Genomic DNA, 15,514 nt, shown 5'->3' on the forward strand with positions numbered 1-15,514 from the left:
AATGAATATTGCACGACTCGCTAAACGAGGCGTCTAACGGTCGTAAGCGTGGGAGCGAAACGTTGGACATCAAGGCGAACGACACGCGCGGTACGACCAGCAAACACATCGGAGAGCTGCGATACAGCACAACTGCTGCAACAACAACAACAACTACCTATTGCATGTTTGATTTTAATCAGTTTAATTATCCACAATACGCGGTTTCATTTTACGCGTATCTCTTCGAATATCAAAAATATGTTTAACAAAACGACAAAACAGGTGAGATAAAAAAGATATATTCGCAAAGCAAAAATTTACCAAATACAAAAACAAATCGACAAATTACCATCTACAGTCAATAATTATATTTTTGGATTTATAAAGCGCCTTTTGGCAAACACAATATTCCGAATCCTCCTTTAACCCCTCGTCCCGGTCACTCTGGAGGTGACTTGTGAGGAGGAGCTCTGAAGTTCAATGGGCCCTGACGCCGAGGTGGGTGAACCAAGCAAAACAAAAACACCTAACAGAACGACACGGAACTCCCTTCGACTATCCCCCCTCGCCACCACCCCCTCGTCACCAACATCCCCTCGCCACCACCACCTCGCCCTTGCCACCACCCCCCCTCACCCCCCCCCCCACCTCGCCACCACCCCCCCCCCCCCATCCGCGGTGCTGACGCCGGACGCCCCCCGCGGCTCTGGCAGGCTGGGCTCGCCCGCTCACCTGGAGCGGCTGGAGGAGGTGCGGCGCGAGGTGGAGCTCACGGCCGCCTACCGCCTCCACGACACCGAGCTCATATTCGGGGCCAAGACCGCGTGGAGGAACGCGTCTCGCTGCGTGGGACGCATCCAGTGGGCCAAGCTGCAGGTGCGGGGTTCTGAAGCTACCTCGCCCCCCCCCATCGCCCCCCCCCTCGCCCCCCCCCCCCCTCGCCACCACCATCGTTGCCAACCGGACGTCGGCATTCGCGAGACCCAGCTGGTTGTCATCACCAGCGAAACGTGGGACTCAAATGGTTAACTTTGTGGGATTTACCTTCCAGCACACCGGTGTTAGTAACTAATTGGCACGTTTTGTTTACGTGACAAATCTTACTAAGTCGGCGGCGTCGAGTGGTGGCGGGTTAACGACACATTTATATATTTACGCGATTCTAAACCCCCCCCCCCCTTCCCCCCCCCCCAAACAATAACTTTATTACGGGTAAATAATAAACTCCAAATCGATTCGGAAAAGTTGCCGGAACGAACTTGAAGAAGTCAATCGATGTCTCCCGGCCGGCAACCTGCGGCACCAGAGCCACATGCTGCCCGCTCTGTAAGGACCGCTTCGTGACGTTACTTATGAAGGGAGACCACCGTTTCTTATTATGAAGGGAGACCACCGTTTATTATTATGAAGGGAGATCACCGTTTTTTATTATGAAGGGAGACCACCGTTTCTTATTATGAAGGGAGACCACCGTTTCTTATTATGAAGGGAGACCACCGTTTCTTATTATGAAGGGAGACCACCGTTTCTTATTATGAAGGGAGACCACCGTTTCTTATTCACCGCGTGCATTGCGGCTCTCGAAATATTAAGGGAGGGGGGGGGGGTTATCCAATTCGAAAAATGTCTCTTCTCAATACGTAGACGTTCACGACCAATATCACCCATGATAGAGGTTTTTTTTGGGGTTAGATCGCGTAAATATATAAATGTGTCGCCTGATGAAGCTAGTTGCAATTACTGGCGAAACGTCGTACTCAGATTGCAAATGTTGTGGCTCGGCTCTCCAACACACCGGTGTGCTGTACTGGTGACGAATTGGCCACGATCTGTGTCGGTGGTGGCGGGTTTTAACGACACATTTATATATTAACGCGATCTAACAAAAAAAAAACCTCTTTTAATGAATGTCTCTTCTTGTTATTTTGATTGCTGACCCCTGGGATAGAACTTCTAAAGTCGGGGAAATGTCACGACAGAATGTTCTAAGTTTTAACGTTTGTAAACTTATGCAGGATCCTTAAACAACAAAAAAACACAGCTGAAGTCGCTCCGAACCGTACACCATGATGACCTTGTCCCAGATAGTCTCGATATATGTTGCTTGTCACTTTGACAATATTTTCTTGCTGGAGAAACCCAGAAGAGTCCCTAAAAAAACAAATCTGTGACAAAATGACAAAGTTGGCAACACGCCAGGGGTCATAGGAGATCACAGAGGAGAGCGGTGTGGTGTTTGAGTGTCAAGGCTATTTTGGCTAATGGTCGTGTAGCATTAATTTATGTACAACGCCGCTGTTCGAGTTTCCAGTTCGAGCGATATACACGACGTTCATAAAAGTCGAATCCAATTTGACGTAATTGCGATCGGACGGCAGATTGCCACTGTGGTTTAAATGTTGGCGACGGATTCCTTACGTGCTCAAAACACGTTTTAACTGACAAGCTCGAGTGATCTGTAAAGGCACGTAACAGCAGCATTCGACATAATCAAGGCCAAGATGTTGCCAAACACTTGTGACGCTCACATCTCCATCACCTGTGAGTCACCAATGCCATTGTGGAAGTTTGCGTGATTTAAACTCGCCGAGTTAAACTTTTATTCTACCATAATCTGTGTTTTTTAATCATCAACCTAGCTCAAGCAATAACGTTTAATACACTGATGGACGCCCCGTATAATCAGAAACTCCACGTATTTGTTCATAATACTACCCTGAAAGGAGATAATATATAACGGCCAATGTTTCGGGCAATGCACCTTCTTCATGCAGAAGGATCAATACCAATATCGTCGCTTTTTATATATCCCCCACCCACTCCGCACAGCAGAAGGGCAATTGTCCGAAACGTCACCTATTTTACATACACTGCAAATTTATTTGACGGCAGTGTTACTGATTAACGCGTTGAGTTGTTTATTGGTTTGTTCTTGTGCACCACCTGCCGATGTATCATAATAATCAGTAGCAGCAGCAGCAGCGTCGGCTTGCCTTGAATTGAGCCGACTGCCATAGCTCGGCTGGCGATTTCGGACTGACGTTTGTTCTCACACATTTTCTTGCTTCCTGTGTACGGTGTTTTTTTTTTGGTCCCCAAACCTCTTACGAAGACGAGTTCATGATGACACATTCTCGGGTCATCTCCATTTTCAGTCCAAATAAGTGGTGAGATCTCACCATCCCAAGGGACGCAAGGCTGCTATCACCGACATTATTAATGTTGTTTAAAGGTTGTTTCTGAAGGAAGCCTACATCCTGATCCTTTTGCAGTCTCCAGCGCCGTCGCCGATGAAAATTGTTTTAAAAATAAATAAATAATCGTGACTCGAGGTCACCGGCAGTTTCTGCATTTCGAACGTCATTTGTGAGTCATCGTCCGAATGTGCCAAAGTGTTCTTGATTCACGGATATTCTCGTCTTTGGACCTTTCGCGACGTCACAAGTTTATTTATTTTTCTCTCTCCATTGCTGCAGGTCTTTTGCCTCCCTAGTGCACGTGTGGAATAACAATAAGTAGATAGAATGGGCAACGAGTTCTGTTGAAATGAATGAAATGTAAAACAATTTGGGAAAGTATCATTGAATTTGAAATGTCTGGATGTATTTTTTTGATTGTTCTGTTTGTTTTGCTGCTGTTGTTGTTGTTGTTGTTCAAGGGATTACAAAGATAACATTCCATTGACTAAAAATGCAAACTTTACCCCACTGCCAACCAACACAGTGAGAGATTTATCGAGGAGCGTTTCCTCTGTACACATGGATTGGTGGAGACTAGAGTTCGCCACAGCGATGCCAACACACATGATACTCTCTGGTTCTTTCGGTAAAGTCACGTGGATAGAAAACATAATAAAAGAACACGAAGTTTCGGTCGCAACACAAGCGTCCGTCATCAGGTGAGAAATAATGATCTGCTGATCATCTGCTGATCATTCTTTCTCACCTGATGACGGACGCTTGTGTTGCGACCGAAACGTCGTGCTCCTTTATTATGTTTTCTATCTACGTGACTTTACCAAAAGAATCAGAGAGTATGGATTCCTGCAGTCACGAAAGCTTCAAATCAAGAGCACACATGATGATGATGACGACGACGAAGATGACAATGATGACGATGATAATGAGACTTGGTGGTCACTCAAATCATTGTCACACATTGTCATTTTTAATTGACAGGTGTTTGACGCCCGGTGTTGCCATGCCGCGCATGAGATGTTCAACTACATCTGTAACCACATTAAGTACGCCACCAATCGTGGAAACCTCAGGTGAGCCGATGGTCCTTGGTTTAAATTTCACGTCCCAATTTCCATTTCAATGACACTGCCGTAATTTTGCGTGTTCATCTCTGATGTTAAGCTGGCTGTTTGCTTGCCTACAATGTCTGTCAGACCCATAGTCGCTATGTAATTTTCATATTGACCCTCATTTACATCATTGCCACCCTACACACCCCCATACGTTTTTATTTTATTTTGTCCATCTGCTGTGCATGATTATACGACATGGTTGTTTTGAAATGCTTTTTTCGGAAGCCAAGTCACATATCGCCTCCAAAATCCGAAATAGTTTTGTAGAAGATTTGACGTCATTATTGATTGTGTTGTGTCGTGAAGAGCTCGTATAAACCAAAGACATGCATTGTCTCTTATAAATATATATTACAATTTGCATCATTTTATAGTCTCCTGCTTTTGATGACTGTATTATTATACTGAAATTGAACGCACATTCTTTAAACGTTCGCGGCATCTGGGTGTTCATGCTATTCCTCGTGCATCTAAGGGAAAAGTCTTGACGGGAATTCATTCCGCAAGGTGCGCTCTTTGAAGTCTTAGCGGGACAACAAAGATCCCCCGTATAGCCTTAACAGACTGTAGGGGCAAGTGCTGTTAGCGAGCACCTATGAAGGCCGGTAACGGTACACGAGGGGGTGGGTGGCCAGCACCACGCCCGACCGCCTTTGTCTCCCTGGTGGCAATGTTTACACACCGCACCAGGTACTCATTTGAGGCTGAGTCGACCTAGGGGAGGCCCGGGACCGGTTCAGAAAATCGTCACTGGTGTTGGCCGTGAGCGGGAATCGAACCCGTGTCGCCGGGTTCATAGCGCAGCGTAGCGCTAACCGCTACACCACCGCTCCCCGCCACAGTATGGAACATACCGAGCGTGCGTGTGACGAGCGGACACGGACAGGCACCGGTCTGGAATGCAAGAGCAGTGGCACTATTAATCACAGATCATCCGAGCCTCTCTTCAATTATGTGATGAAGTACACGGGGAGTGGGGAGAAAGTCTCTCTTCTCTCTGGGAGACGATGCGTAGAGCGGTGTGGGGGTCGGGAAGAGCGAGCATCAGAGGTGGAAACATTCTTGAGACTCAAGTCAAAAAATGGGATTTGTTTTTTTTTTTAAGGACGGTGGCCGCCAATGTGTTCATCTTAGTGTGCGCATATGAAATGCGAGTGCGCTCGGACAGCCGGAGCAGAAATGGTCGGGAAGAGCGAGCATCAGAGGTGGAAACATTCTTGAGACTCAAGTCAAAAAATGGGATTTGTTTTTTTTTTTTAAGGACGGTGGCCGCCAATGTGTTCATCTTAGTGTGCGCATATGAAATGCGAGTGCGCTCGGACAGCCGGAGCAGAAATGGTGATTGGAAACGTGACCGTTCATGCCATCGTTCATCCTCGCTATTTAAATACTCTTAAACGCTCCTTGCGTTCGAGCCTCGTGCGTACATTGCCTTGACTCTTAATCTGGGAAACACAGTCTCGACCAAGTGTAACCTGAAGTCCCGTTCGAAACTGAAGTCACTTTCATGAGGATTTAAAAAAAAAAACACCTAGGAGCGAGGAGCATTATAGTGGCATCAAAGGTTTAGTAATGAGATTTGACTCCTTTCTTTTATTATTAAATATCCTTACGTCACCCTAACCAAACACAAATTACTTTCACATATCGCATTGCATTGCAGACTGTTGATGACGTACGCTGTTGCTGTTGTTGTTCCGATCAGTCCAACGGCTGTCGAGTGCGCCGGGGCGTGCAACTGCACCGGGGCTTACGAGCTGGAGGGGGCCCAGGTTACTGGGTGGTGATGGTGTGGTGGGGTGGATGGGGTGGTGGGATCATTGCATTCTTTGAACCAGGGAACCGTGCCAACTCCCCCATCCCCCCCCGCCCCCCCAGCTACGAGTCCCGTTCACGTTCACGCGCTGGCGGTGTTCCGTGCGTGCTGCAGAGTCTGAATGAGATCTGTTCCTGGACCTTCCATGCCACAGGTCGGCAATCACCATCTTCCCTGCACGCACGGGTCCGGGAAACGACTTCCGCATATGGAACAGCCAGCTGATCAGCTACGCCGGCTACCAAAGGGAGGGCGGCGGCATCACCGGCGATCCGGCCAATGTCGAATTCACGGAGGTGCGTGGAGCAACGCTGCTTTGTTTTTTGTTTGTTTTGTTATCTGCACGTTCACGTGCGTGGCAGTGCAGACGGCACTGTGACAGCGGCGTGCTGTTGCTCAAATTGGGTGATCGTCAGTTTTGATCGATTGAAAGCACGCACGTGGCATGCGTATATCTGAAAGAATGGGCACGTTTATTGAGGCTCCCCGTCTCTGCAGAATACTTGGGGGCCGTTCATAAATGACGTCACGCACCTAGGGGGGGGGGTCAGACATTTTTGACGATGTGTGACGAAGGGGGAGGAGGGGGTGAGAAATGTGACGTCACATCAAAATGCGCAACTTTATATAAATATAGACAACACGTTCTACAACATCAGAGTGCAGCGCCACATTGAATACGCACTACAATGACAATAGTTTAAAGCGATTTGAAGCATGTTTTATTTTTTTTGGGGGGGGGGTCTGACTTTTTGTGACGCCGTGTGACGAGGAGGGGGGGGGTCAAAAATCGCGTGACGTCATTTATGGACGGCCCCTTGGGTGCACCACAGTTTGTCTATTTGGCAGGTCGTGTGAGGTAGGGTAAAGTGTAGGTGAAATCCCCCCCCCCCTCTTCCAAGAGGTCTGGCCAGTGTGGATGTTAAAGGCCCTCTCAAGGGGCTCTGTAGAACTCCCTCGAACGGAAGCCCTTCTGGCAGTATTGCGAAGAGCAAGGAATTGCAGGGCTGCACCCTTAACATTTTATCGTATACAGGTAGTCCCCGACTTACGATATTTTTGACTTACGATGGTGTCGTCGTAACGCATCTCCATCGCAAATCGAGGACTACCTGTACATGATAAACGTAATTGTCATTTGACGGTTACAGAGTTTACTTTCGTTTTCTCTCATTGTGCAGAGAGCGTTCTGACCAGAATATACCAGGGACCTACGAAATTGATTTTGACCTTTGGACAAATATATGACCTTTGACCTAAGGTGAGGAGGGCAAGTGAGGAACATTCACCTGATCCGGAGAATAGGCTGCCCTTTACTTAACATATACCTGCTCGATGTATTACAATTCAGTTCCATTACATAGAATCACTGGGTCACACTTATCCAAGTAAACAGGCCCACGACATTCGCATGAAGTAGTTTTTGTTCGTTACACACGCAGCTCTGCTTGTCACAATTGGTGCGTGAACAGTGCATGTCGGTCATCCCCGATGATGTCAGTGATGCAAACGCCAGCTGCAAGTCGTTCCAGCTGCTGCACAAGCGTCCACGCTTGCAGGTGGCAGCCGCGTGGTGGGTTGACATTGACATTGCGCTAGACTGTTTTGTTCTCCAACGCCTCTGTGAATGTGTATGCTTTGAGTTTAACATAGCCATTTCTGTGACCAGTCATAAGCTAATCACTCAGCTATTTCAATGCTAAATTCTATGCTAATTCCTTTGTCAAGGCGCTTTGTTTCTTCTCACACAACTTAAAGGTCGCGATCTGAGCGTGGCTTTGTTCGCTCCAGCGCTGTCCTCCAGACAATCTCGTCCCTTCACCTGATGAAGGCCGCTTGTGTTGTGGCCGAAACGTCGTGAGAATTTTATTGTGTTATTTTATTTTATCAATTTATTGTTTTGTTCTCATTCTACGTGACTTTACCGAAAGAACCAAAGAAGATCATGCTAATGAATTTTTCGATTTAAAGCTTTCGTGACTGCAATGATTCATCTTCTTTGGTTCTTTCGGTAAAGTCACGTAGAATGAGAATAAAATAATAAATTGATAAAATAAAATAACACAATAATATTCTCACGACGTTTCGGCCACAACACAAGCGGCCTTCATCAGGTGAAGGGATCGAGACTGTCTGGTAGGACAGCGCTGGAGTGAGAGAGCCACGTTCAGATCACGGCTTTTAAGCTGTGTGAGAGGAACAAAGAGCCTTGACGAAGGAATTAGCATAAAATTTAGCATTGAAATGGCTGAATGATTAGCTTGTGACTGGTCACAGAAATAGCTATGTTAAAAGTTAAAGCATACACATCCGCAGAGGCACCCATTGTTAAAAGGAATTAGCATAGAATTTAGCATTGAAATAGCTAAATTAAGGCATACACATCCGCAGAGGCACCCCTTGAAACGTCGTGAGAATATTATTGTGTTATTTTATTTTATCAATTTATTATTTTATTCTCATTCTACGTGACTTTACCGAAAGAACCAAAGAAGATCATGCTAATGCTTTATTAACGATTGAAATTATCATCAGTCACTGTTTATCATCTGCCGGATGAAGGCCCGCCCCTCCACCGCACGGTCACAGTCCCGTGATGTCACACTCCATCTCGCTTGATGCACGCGCACCAATCTCGTTGTTCCGTTCTCCACAGTGTTAAAGCACGTACGGATGTTGAACTTATTTCGCACCGTACGTTAGCCAGCCGTGATAATCGCATGCGCGGGGAAAAGTGCAGCAATTTAAACGCGCGCGCAAAAAAAAACTGTTCTAAAGAAAGGAGTTTTCAATCCAAAATTAAACGCGCAGAGCTCCAGGTGGCTTCCTAATATCTCTGAAGGAAGAGAGCGTTCCAGACGGCCGCAGCAGCGCGTCTGAAAGCGGGCGATGCAGTCGCCGTCTTTGTTCGACGGCTTGCAGCCAAAAGCTGTTTGCCAGGGCGGCCCGAGTCCGCGTGATGATGCATGCCCCTTGACGAGTTCAGCAAAGTACTGTGGTTCATTTGTGGCAAGCGCTTCGTGTGGGATGAGTGCGTCCTTGTCGTGACGTATTCGCCTGGCAACCTGAAGCCGATGCAGCGCGGCAAGCGCCGGGCGGACACGGTCGGATCTTGCAGTGCCCAGCACGACACGTGCCAAAATCATTTTGTACGCGCCGCAGCTTGGCAATGCCTTTTTTTTTTGCCCGCCAGAATGTCATAATGTGTAACGCTGCGTGTGAGACGCACGGTGGAAATCTTCACGGTCTTCGTTTCGCCAGAGTCGGTGGTGTGATGATTCAACGGAGCTCCCATCCTGTAATCAAACTTCTTGTTCTTGTTTCTGCTGCTGCTGCTGCAGATCTGCTCGCGGCTGGGCTGGAGGGGCCCAGGCGGTCGGTTTGACGTTCTGCCGCTGGTGCTGCAGGCGGGCAGCTCAAAACCCGAGCTCTTTGAGATCCCCCCGGAGTTGGTGCTGCAGGTGCCTCTGCGCCACCCCAGGTGTGCAGAGCCTCCCTCCCTGACTCATCGTGCAGCAGCAGTAACAGCAGTAGTAGCAGTAACAACAGCAGCAGCAGTAACAACAGCAGCACCAGTTGTAGCAGTAGCGGCAACAGCAGTTGTAGCAGTAGCAACAGTAGCAGCAGCAGTAGTAGCAGCAGCAGTAACAACGATAGCGGTAGTTGCAGTTGTAGCAGCAGCGGCAGCGGCAACAGCAGTTGTAGCAGCAGCAGTAGTAGCAGCAGTAACAACAGCAGCAGTGGTTGCAGCAGCAGTTGTAGCAGCAGCGGCAACAGCAGTTGTAGCAGGAGCAGCAGCGGCAACAGTAGCAGCAACTGTAGCAAGCATAAGCAGCAGCGGCAACAGCAGTAGCAGTTGTAGCAGGAGTAGCAGCAGTAGTAGCAGCAATAGCAGCAGCAGCGGCAACAGCAGCAGTAGCAGCAGTAGTAACAGCAGCAGTAGTAACATCAGCAGTAGCAGGAGTAACAGTAGTAACAGCAGCAGCAGTAGTAACATCAGCAGCAATAGCAGTAGTAACAGCATCAGTAGCTGCAGTAGTAACAGCAGCAGTAGTAACAGCAGCAGTAGTAACATCAGCAGTAGCAGGAGTAACAGTAGTAACAGCAGCAGCAGTAGTAACATCAGCAGCAATAGCAGTAGTAACAGCATCAGTAGCTGCAGTAGTAACAGCAGCAGTAGTAACAGCAGCAGTAGTAACATCAGCAGTAGCAGGAGTAACAGTAGTAACATCAGCAGCAATAGCAGTAGTAACATCAGCAGCAATAGCAGTAGTAACAGCATCAGTAGCTGCAGTAGTAACAGCAGCAGTAGTAACAGCAGCAGTAGTAACATCAGCAGTAGCAGGAGTAACAGTAGTAACAGCAGCAGCAGTAGTAACATCAGCAGCAATAGCAGAAGTAACAGCTTCAGTAGCTGCAGTAGTAACAGCAGCAGCAGTAGTAACAGCAGCAGTAGTAACATCAGCAGTAGCAGGAGTAACAGTAGTAACAGCAGCAGCAGTAGTAACATCAGCAGCAATAGCAGTAGTAACAGCATCAGTAGCTGCAGTAGTAACAGCAGCAGCAGTAGTAACAGCAGTAGTAACATCAGCAGTAGCAGGAGTAACAGTAGTAACAGCAGCAGCAGTAGTAACATCAGCAGCAATAGCAGTAGTAACAGCATCAGTAGCTGCAGTAGTAACAGCAGCAGCAGTAGTAACAGCAGCAGTAGTAACAGCAGCAGTAGCAGAGGTAACAGTAGTAACAGCAGCAGCAGTAGTAACAGCAGTAGTGACAGCAGCAACAGCAGTAGCCACACGCCAAGCCCCGGCAGGCCGGAGAGCCTTGAACTCACAATGCGTCAACCGGCCAGATGCTTTATTCAGAGCCTCGAGCAGAGAGCCCATTGAGACGATGATTTCCCCGTTCACAAGGGTGAGAAAATTCGCTCAATTAAACAGTGGGGAACTGCGAGCGAGAAAAAAATTGTCGATGGAAAGAAAAAAACAAGAATACTTTTGTTTGTATCGTCATACAAATATTTCATCTGAGATTAATGTTTTAAATAGTATTCCACGTTGAACCTATTAATTTGCATTTGACAGTGGTTGTATGATAACCAAGGAAGAAAAACCGTGCACGCGTCGGTCCTCAGCAGGGCTTAATTATTCTAAGGTTTTGCCACCAGTAGCGTAACGAGCGTGGGGGGGGGGGGGGCAGAGGCAGGGGGTACATTGCCCCCCCTGGTGGCCAAATCTACGAGTTGGGGCCCATGAGATACGTGTTTAAAGAACAAAAAACTCCTGGGATTCCTCTCCGGCATTGATAAATATTATGATTCTGAAATGTTCTAGACCGTGAGCGTAACGATGTGATTAGGCGAGAGGAGCCGCGATGTGCAATTGCCTCTAGGTGCGACCATTGCGGGACAAATCAAATATTGGGGGCTCTCACCTGACCGATTGCCGCACCGACCCTCCCTGAGCTGCTGATAGTGTCGTGATTGCACCACCGGTCGCCACCTGTCCTGGTTTTCTCAGGATCCTCCTCTTGTTTGAAGCAGCTCTCCAGATACATTTGCAAGTCTTCGCCGCAACGTTAAATGAACTGCCCTCTGTCCTGGGCGCAATAATGTCACTGGGTTTTTTGTTGTTGAATTATAATCATACCTCGGAGGTGGCAACCGTAGATGTTGCAGGCTTTGGTGGCGGTGTGATGTGAGTGTGGCGGTGGTGTGGTGGGGTGCGGTGCGCGGTGTGGTGTGGTGGTGAACGGTGCGGTGGTGTTGGTGGCGGTGTGGATGTGGATGTGGTGCGGTGGCGGTGGTGGACGGTGCGGTGTGATTGGTGGTCGGGGTGCGATGTTGTTGGTGCGATGCGTGGCGCGAGCGAGCAGGCTGGAGTGGTTCGCGGAGCTGGGCCTGCGCTGGTACGCCCTCCCCGCCGTCTCCTCCATGCTGCTCGAGGTGGGCGGCCTCGAGTTCCCCGCCTGCCCGTTCAGCGGGTGGTACGTGGGCACCGAGATCGGCGTGCGGGACCTCTGCGACTCCGGCCGCTACGACGTGCTGGAGGTGCCCCCCCCCCCCATCTCTGCCATGCCCCCCCCTCTCTGCCCCCTCCCCTCTCTGCCCCCCCCTTCTCTACCGCCCCCGCCCCCCCACTCGTTTCTGCCACCCTCGCGTCTCCCGTCCCTCCCTCGCGTCCGTGCCACTGCGTCCTACGATTTCCTTTCCCCATTATTTTCCCAAGTGCTCCGTGTAATTCAATTAAATCATAGAGGCGAGCGCACAGTGACATTGTTTATCTCACGTAGATGTATGCAGCGCCTTGTTCTCAAGCGCTTTAACCAACAGCGACAGGATTTGCATGCGATGATAAGTGGTTGAGATAAATAGCTGAGTGGGGGTTGGTAAAAGTGGTGGTGCAGTTGCGGTGACAGGAGGACAGGTGCTAGAGATTAGGGAGGTGTTTGGGTAGGGGAAGAGATAGGGGTTGGGGTAGAGAGAGGGGTGAGGGTCGGCCTGATCATAGCTCGGAGCAGTGCCAGACTATCCTAATAGCAAAAGCAGCAAATGCTACGGGCCCCGCACTTTCAAGGGCTCCGCGCTAAATGCTTTCAAGCTGTCAATTCCGATTCAGTGATTCTGCACTTGCTCATTTTCGTTGGCGGCTCTCGTCTGGCCAGCATGGAAGAGTAGGCCAAAAATATCCTCAAGAAGGGGCTGCCTCAAGCTCCCCCTAGTGGAGGTCATTCCGCGAGCGCGAGCGTGACTGAGACATTTGCGGGACCGCACCTTTACATCTACCTATGTTATCGTTACATCATTTTTTTCACCAACTTTTTACTTTACAAGTTAAGGCCCACTGAGCTATGTAGCTCTTTTAGAGAGGCGACCCAGCCACAGACGATAGCTGCACGAAATGGCTTATCACGTGGAAATGTCTAGCAGCCAAATAACCTAAATTCATGTTTCTAAATGTGGAGGGAAAAACCGGAGGACCTGGAGAAAAAGAAAAAAAAACGCGACCACGGGGAGAGAGAGAACATGCAAACTCCAAAGATACAGGCGTCAGTGTCCGGATGGAACCCACGACCTCCTGTATACTAGGCGAGGGAGTTAACATTTCGCCACCGTGGTGTGTGTGTTTTTCAGGTGACGAATACAAGTTTTGCACGTATACTCAAAATTCAGCCGGCGCATCTGATCTCATAATAAAAACACAGCTGCACGGCTTGTGCATAACAAGGGCTGTGTTTGAAGGCAATACATACTGCATCATTGACCTTGTCCAATTATACAAAGGCCTCGATACCAAATGATGCAAGCATGTGCACGCACAACCCACAATCATGACCATGAGTATTGACGGTAGCACTTATGTTATTATTAGTATTACCAATTACCTTCATATTGTAGGCTAGCTATTCGACCTCACAATATGTCCACTGACCATGATTTGTGTTTTTATTCATGCAAACGTTCTTTCGTGATATCGAGTTTTTTTTTTTGTGCGCGTCCACACGCACAGCAGCTTTGTATAAAATATTTCAAGAGGTTTTCAATGAATGCAACACAATGGTTGAATGGACCCCCCCCCCCACCGAGAGCACAGAGGAAGGTTATGGCTAATTTATCTAAGCCACATAATAGGCCTCATACTTTAATGGAGTTCGCGATGCACTGACCCCTGCGTTTTGATTCGTATTTGCTTTTAGGGTTCGGCCGCATAACACCGCCGTTTCATTCAAATTTTGCTGACCAGATTGTCATGTTTGCAAAGATATTATTTCATACGTGCCGCCGTATGGATCAAACGCAGACCAATAAAGCTTCTCGCCGGTGGCTTGAGACTTTTCACGACTCAACGTCTCACGACAACGGCGAGGGGCTTTGTGCGTCGGACTTTGATCGATGCAGTGGCACGAATGTGACAATCTTGTCGGGTGGTGGAGGGATTAATGACAATTATATTCAAGTACGAGGTGGCCCAACCCAAAAGCGAATCATTGTATTGGTTTACGGAGCCCCCCACGTTTTCAGGTTCTACCTTCATTACGGTAACTACCCGGTAAAGTATTTCTCAACCGTACACCCTAACGCAGGCAGCATAACCAGGAGGGTATGTTTACTATGTGCCGTCCACAGATATCCCTACGACCAGACAGACCTCGTGTGATTTTTTGAAAGGTCGCGTTTTTTTCCTTCGTAGTTTTGAACCTTTTTCTTTTTACAGTCATAGCTCACGGCGCTGCATTCTATTCGGGGTGCGTGGTTACGTCTAGCCAATGCATCCGTGTTATTTCACGGCAGCGAGGATTTTTTTAAATTAAAGTTTGTTTTTCCCTATTTTTCCAATGTCAGGAAAGGCAGCGATGGGCTCGCGGTTTCCAACTTTTCAGTTTGCTGTCACAGCGACAGCTGTTCATGCACGCCTCCGCAAGCACAGCCAATGTTGAATCTCAATCCTCGACTCCCTACCAAATGCACACAATTTCCCATACATTACACTATGGAACATGATTTTTGTCCCTGGGTAGTAAGTGTTATTTTTTAATTGTTTATGCCTAAAAAGTATAGAAAATGGCTACTATTCCCCACAAACTTTGCTTTTGTGACCAGGACTTTGTGTGAAGGAATTACACAAATGCACACCACGTTTTCTCATTGAAAATAGGAACATTTTTAAATATCACTGTCCTGGTCACAAAAGCAAAGTTTGTGGGGAATAATTTTCTGTACTTTTGAGGCATAAGCAATTAGGAAATAACACTTACTACCCAGGAACAAAAAATAAATACATTTGTTACACAGTGTTATTACAGATCTCCCATTATTTTTGTGTGCATGCATATATCAATGCTTGGCACATCCAGCACGTGCGATCCTTGCAAAGCACAGTAAATAATTAATCATAATTAATGCATGGCCGCCATTGTCTATTCACTGCTGGATGATGACCTCCCCACACCGTGGCAGTCACCGGGGTTGTTTGACAATGCTTCATCGGCTGCTCGGTGTGGGCTGGTGAAGAGAGAGAGAGAGAGGGACAGGATCGCATCGCCACCGATGTTAGCCATGACCAGGATTAGAACTTGGAAAGCCGGTGTTCACAACGCAGTGCGATAACCCACTGCGCCACTACTCCCGCAAAGAAAAAGGAGCACAGTCCATGACACGACAGTGCATTTTATTATTACAGCTCTTCGAGTGACGTGAAAGAGTGGATTTGCGCGGAAGTTGCTTTCACCAACGCTTTGCACGGTGAGAGTCGAGGTATAGGCAATGTATTTGAGTGTCAGCACAGGGTTAAAATTCGAACTAATTATGTTGTTTTTTTCACTTTTTTTCCACCTTTTTTTCATATATTCTTCCCCCCGTTCGTGTGGTCTATTGGGCTCACGTTTAAAAAAAAAAAAACACCAAC

General features: G+C 47.9%; 1 protein-coding gene across 1 annotated transcript in view; it reads left to right on the forward strand.

Annotated features, from left to right (window-relative positions):
- LOC116939115 (nitric oxide synthase 1-like) overlaps positions 1-15,514 on the forward strand; it is a 55,805-nt gene that overhangs the window by 11,632 nt on the left and 28,659 nt on the right. The window contains exons 5-9 of the mRNA XM_032947077.2: positions 696-858; positions 4,161-4,252; positions 6,265-6,406; positions 9,452-9,591; positions 11,985-12,159. Coding sequence (XP_032802968.2) covers positions 696-858; positions 4,161-4,252; positions 6,265-6,406; positions 9,452-9,591; positions 11,985-12,159 — 712 coding nt within the window. The remainder of the gene's footprint in view (positions 1-695; positions 859-4,160; positions 4,253-6,264; positions 6,407-9,451; positions 9,592-11,984; positions 12,160-15,514) is intronic.

The sequence above is a fragment of the Petromyzon marinus genome, chromosome 5 (assembly GCF_048934315.1).
Source record: "Petromyzon marinus isolate PM22_M1 ecotype Great Lakes invasive population chromosome 5, UKy_Petmar_22M1.pri1.0, whole genome shotgun sequence".
Classification (NCBI taxonomy): domain Eukaryota; kingdom Metazoa; phylum Chordata; class Hyperoartia; order Petromyzontiformes; family Petromyzontidae; genus Petromyzon; species Petromyzon marinus.